This window comes from Condylura cristata, unplaced genomic scaffold (assembly GCF_000260355.1).
Source record: "Condylura cristata isolate star-nosed mole 26May11 unplaced genomic scaffold, ConCri1.0 scaffold00001, whole genome shotgun sequence".
In the NCBI taxonomy this organism is placed as follows: Eukaryota; Metazoa; Chordata; class Mammalia; order Eulipotyphla; family Talpidae; genus Condylura; species Condylura cristata.
Genome location: NW_004567102.1, coordinates 34,647,536 through 34,653,535, shown reverse-complemented (window position 1 = coordinate 34,653,535; position 6,000 = coordinate 34,647,536). Strand labels below are relative to the sequence as shown.

The 6,000-nt window shown below is 36.8% G+C and overlaps 1 protein-coding gene across 2 annotated transcripts in view; it reads left to right on the top strand.

Annotated features, from left to right (window-relative positions):
- Positions 1-1,059: 1,059 nt before the first annotated feature.
- The window catches only part of SNAP91 (synaptosomal-associated protein, 91kDa), a 73,747-nt gene continuing 68,806 nt past the window's right edge, over positions 1,060-6,000 (top strand). For both annotated transcript variants that reach the window (XM_012722265.1, XM_012722262.1), the window contains exons 1-2: positions 1,060-1,148; positions 2,723-2,834. In XM_012722265.1, coding sequence (XP_012577719.1) covers positions 1,068-1,148; positions 2,723-2,834 — 193 coding nt within the window. In that variant the 5' untranslated portion in view covers positions 1,060-1,067. The remainder of the gene's footprint in view (positions 1,149-2,722; positions 2,835-6,000) is intronic.

The window sequence follows — 6,000 nt, the reverse complement described above, 5'->3', positions numbered from 1 at the left end:
TACTGTCCTAGAACACATACATATGCACACATCCTATCATTTAACTAAATTTTAACACTACTCATTGATTAAGAAAAGTTCAGTATAAAGCAGAATTACTTGCATTTTATTTCATGATTGCATTTATTTCCATCTAAATAGATGATTAAATTTAATCAGAAATGTTCAGCCATAAATTTAAGCAAACCTATTCCCAATTGAAATGAAATTAATGTATTGTAGAAGGTTTAATATTTTAGTCTCAAGAACCCACACAAAAAGATATAATTCTATTTTCCTTATAGCTAACCTGACCATATCTTTGAACTATCTTTTCATCATAAAGTGAAAATATAAACTTCCTGTTCAAAATTAATTAATTTGTTGTAAGTGAATTTTTTATTTAAGTTTTTACTTCATCCCCATCTTATTAGAGATAATTCTAGTTCATATGCCTTCCTCTGACTTTTTACATGAAACTATTGCCACTTTCCCTGCTGTACTGTGGCCTCTGTGAACTCTTAAAAATCTGGGATGCTTTCATCACCATTGAAGTAAGAGACACCTGAATGTTGACACTCTTTTTCCACCACCTGTGTATTTTCCTCAGCTATTGTAATGCTGCCAACTCCTGGGCCATCACTGAATGCAGTAGCTCCCTAAGACATGTGAAGGTGAACACTAGGTTCAATGCTCCCCTTGACACACCCTCCAACACTAACCTCCAGCTGCGTCCTGTGCAGCTGCTTGAACTCTTATCTCCTTGGGCCAAACTTGATATGTTACATGCAAAGAAACTAACTGTTAATAGTATGAATCCCATACTCCCATCCTTATAGGTTTTAGAGACTTACAAGACATATTATTTTTCCTTTCTCAAACAATTATACAAATAAGTTGATATTTAGGAAATCTATATTTTAATACTATTGTTTTTGTTATAGAATTAGAAAAATTGAGAACTTTGAGAAATTAATTGAAAACATTTAGGTAAAACAGCTTAGAATAATGCATGTTGCCTTGAACTTTCCATATACAAGGACATATTTAACATTTCTTTTATAAATAATTACAGGGCTGATGGTGTAATGAGGACAATGGCTCCTGAGAAGCTACTAAAGAGTATGCCAATACTGCAGGGACAAATCGATGCACTGCTTGAATTTGATGTAGGTATCTCACCAGAAAATGTTGCTTACAAATTGATACTGTCTTTTATTTGATGTTGGGCTAAAGGTAAAGCCAGGAATTTCCTTGGCACATTTAGATCTCCTTCATTTGGATATGATAAATGAGCATCTACTATAGGCTGTTAGCACAGTAGAGATGATTTTTGTTGTTCAGATTGTCCAAGCAGTTTTATCAGTATTTACTTAAGTCATGGAAAATATGCAACTTGATGTTTGGAGCAGGTTAGTGGCATTTTTATTGTTCTTAACAGGCTGAAGTGGTTGTAAAATGCACCTCTGACAATTAAATAACTTGACCTACTGTTAGAAACCACCAGATGGACTGTTTAAATGTATCATCTACCAATGAGGATTATTTCTGGTTTATCATATTCCTTCCTCCTGGTAATTCCTACACGAGTTATCTCTTAAATCTCTTAAATCCACACCTGCATCCTAACTATGGCAGTAAAGACTCTAACCTAAACATGTGATAACATTGTATAGAATCAAAAATAGCCACAGATAAGTCAAAGTGAAACTCAAGAAGTCTGAAAAAAAAATTAAGTAGATTTTATTTTTATCTATATCCTGCTTGTGATCTTATACTATAATTTTGGAGTTCATCAATGGGAGAAGTAGGGTAAATGGCATATGGCTTCTCTCTATATTACTTCTTGCAACTGCATATGAATTTGCAGTTGCAAAGTAATAATTTTAAATTAAAACATATCTATATAAAAACAGAATATTTTTGATTTGTAAGGTTTCCTTCCTCTTGTTTTTTGATTGCCTTAAGTAAAGATTTTCCACAGCTAATTCACTAACTAAAATCTCTGTTAAGACTATGTGGCTTACTCTATATTTGAATCATGGTCACAGCACCCAATTCCTGTGTAATTTCAGTAAAAGCAAGTCATTGTGACGTTGTTTGAAAGACTTTGGAGTAAGGACTTCAGTAGGGATCTATAGAATTGCTTCTCATTCTATTTTTTTTATTCATTTATTCTTTGCTTTCCTTGCCTTAAAAAAAGGACTCAGTCTTAAAGGAAAAAGTCATAAAGGGAATGGAACAGAGTTTGAGGAGTTGTGAACAAGAATTGGGGGTTATGGAGAAATTATTTTTCATGTTGGTTATTAGTCTTCAGTGGATGGATGAATGCTGGATCTCAGGACTTATTTTAGGGTTAGCTGGCTAACTTATCTATTCCCCATGTTGTGTTTTCCTGCCGAGTCACTGAAGCCTGAATCCTTCCATAAAAACCATTCACAGGGAGGAAGTAATAGAATATAACATAACATGGCAATAAAATTCAAACATTGGACTTGATTGATTTTAGATCGAATGGATGTATATATGTATTATAATTGACAGGACTTACTTCACTGACTTAAATTCAATAAAAAATGCAGTCCACCTTTTTATATTGGTAGAGCTACTAAATGTTATTTAACATTTGTTGAATTTGAATGAACCACTTAGTAGTCATTTGAAGTAATTTAAAAATGTGCTTTGAGAAAAATAACAATTTGATGATAAGCAGTTAACCTATTAAATTTTCATCTTTTTCTAGGTGCATCCAAATGAACTAACAAATGGTGTCATAAATGCTGCATTTATGCTTCTTTTCAAAGATCTAATCAAACTTTTTGCTTGCTACAATGATGGAGTTATTAACTTACTTGGTATGTAGGACTTCCCATGTCTTTAAATACTTTATCAGAATACAAAGATGTGGTACTTCACACTTCATATATAAAATCAACTATTTGATCACTCAGGTCATATTTTTTCTGTGTATTTTTTTTTTTAAGATTTATTTATTTATCCATATAGAACTGGGGTACAGGCCAGAGATGCGGAGGGTGAGAGGATTCACCAGAGACAGAGTGGGGAGCAGAACAGGCAGATCGACGAAGTACACTGCTGAGGGGAGCAGCGGGCGGGTCAGGAGAGGTCTGCCACGCCATGTGGTCTCCTCCGGGTCAGGCGGGAATCGAACTCATGCGGAAGTGGCTTTAGCTTCTCAGTGCAGTGCTTTAACCCGCTGCGCCACCAGGGAGGGCCTTTTCTGTGTATTTTTAATGGCAATCAAAATGAAGTGCAAAAATGAGAAACACTGGATTTTTTGCCTCAAGGGAATTCGTACACTGGTTTTGGTGCTTATAAAATTTTAGAATCACAGAAGTAGGTTCTAACAGTTACTCCTTGAAATAAGTCTCTTAACAAGTAACTGCTTCATGATGCTAACAACAACCCATGATGCCAACCCTGGAGATATGCAGGGAACCTGAAATCTCTGCCATGTAATAGTAAGAGAGGCCAGTCTGACCCCTGGGTCCCAGGACTCATGTACTCCTGCTGGAGTAAATAATGCACCCTATACTGGTTATTATTTCAGAACATACTAGAAGCTCTGACTTCTTAAGATACATTCCTTTTATTCTTTTCCAAATTGTTTATTGAAGTTAAGTAAGTTAACATTGTCATGTGCACCGTGGATGTTGTAAGTTCCAACCTTTACAGATGTATACTTTCACGCCCTGCCCACCACCAGTCCCCCAAAGTCCTCCATTAAGGTATACTCTGAAGGAACAGGTGTGAAATGAAATCTTCTGCAGGCTATTCTAACATTATACAAGGCAAGCTACTGTTGGGATGGGATTTGTGGTAAGATATGCATTCTGTGGGTCAGTCTGTTGCCTCACTTCTGGTGCAGTAGAGGCAGTGTTGTGTGAGATACCGTGATGATGAGTAATTCTACAGATGGTGGTGTTGGCGAGCAATATGGAAGAGATACAAATCCATATCCAGGAAAAAACATCTATTACAGTGAGAGAGATTGCTGCTTGCTCCCATGGCGAAATTAATCCTTAACCTGTTCCTTGCTGGATGACTGGTCTTCCTGGAATATGGTGCTATGGTAGAAGCTCGACGTTGACCTCAGGTATTGGCAGACTGGTCTCAGTAAGATAGCAGATACATTGGTCCACATTGGTGAATCTATTCTTAGCCCCCACTTCTAGCATAATGGAGTTATTCAGCAACCTCCTGATATTGAAAGCCTTTTTATGGTGTGTGCCTTTTGATTTACATTTGCATACAATGAACAATGTCCAGTTCTTTATCCTTTGGAAGAGGTATACTCACTACCTTTTCTCTGGGCCATCTTTCACCAAACTTCCAATTTTGTTTTCCCCAAGTACTGAGTCATCCAAGCTAAGTCAGTTTTATTGTTGTATTTACTATGTTCATAGTTAATATGCTTATATTTCAGTGTAGTTTCATATTCCTCACTAACTGTCCTTTAACATAAAGTGGAAACTTATATAGATATACTGCTTAAATTTTGGCCTCCAGTAAAAGATCTCTGTCAAGGTCACACCTTTGTGGAGATATAATGATTCAGCAAGCCACTTTAAATTGGTGCCAGCATGAAAAACTATTGCTAAACCTTTGTTCATTGTATGCAAATGTAAACCAAAGGGCACACACCACAAAAAGGCTCTCAATATTAGGAGGTTGATGAATACAGTATCTATTATGTTAGAAATGGAAACTGTGAATAGATTTACCAACGTGGACCAGTTTATCTCCCGTCATTACTGAGACCAGTCTGCCAAACCTTTTTCCTTAGTCAGCTGCTCATGAGAACTCTACAGACAACAGCAGGCACGATATGCAGGAGAAATGGTAGTACAACAGAGTAGGTGTGCTGAGAATATGAGCATTTTGTCATGAGACCTGCAAGGCTTTTCAGGATCTGCTGGAGTCTGGTCTTTTATCTAATTCTATTTGTTGATAGGGATTTCTTGTACTTGTCCCACTTTCTGACTTGCTCTATTAGATTACATTTTAAGTGTGTTCACTCTGTATTATATGGTTAGAATCTTAGTACCTAGCAGCAAGCTAGATTATTTCTTTCCAGAAGGAGATTAGTTACTATCTGAAGACATGGCTCTGTTTCCAAACACTGGAAGCTTCTATTGTCGTTTCCTATTGGAGTGTGCCAGAGCCATTCTGTAGCACTGGACCTGCAGCTGACATTTTGGGTACCAATAGATCTGCTGAAACAATTGTCCATGTAGTTCCAGCATGGAGTAGTTATAGAGCCTTCACTTGACTTGGATGGACTCTATTTGTCTGATAAAATACCAGATACTATGTTAAGTGTATGATTTGTTATCTCCCAACCAAGAAAACTCAGCAAACTTTTGCGGACGTGTTAGTTATAGGGAATTTTAGGTGAAACAATGTACCTTTTCCATGGAGTGGACTTTTGGTCCTTCAGTAATGATTGGAGTAGCAGATCTCTTGAAATTTCGTAGATCTATCTCCTACCCTTTGAACATGCATGTGACTTACTAGGGGCTTAAATATCTGAAATTCTTGCACATTAGGTATAAACAGGCTGATTTTATCAATATGATATTCCTTGGGCTTATAGTAGCCAAAGAGGTTGATATCCATGAAATAACACTGTGAGGGTATGCTTGCATTCCTGCCACATGAAAAAAAAGCTACCTCTGACAGGCACTTTTTATTAGATAATGCATAAAGAATGTGCTAAAATGATAGCTGCCCATCAGGTGTCAGAAACTGCTGATTTTATACTGGTGTGGAAGACATATCTGGGTCTTTGCCAATAGCAGTTATCACCTGATTACGTTTTGGTAACATGTCAATCTCTACAGTCCATTCATTTTATGCAGACCATATATTCAAGTTCATTAGGAAAATGCTACCCATCTGTCTGTGTAGAGATCAAGAAACTAGTTTCGGGGCTCTGCTGCTTTCAGAGTATTTCTACTCGAGCTTTGTGGGTTGGAAATAACCACAGATAGTAAGGCC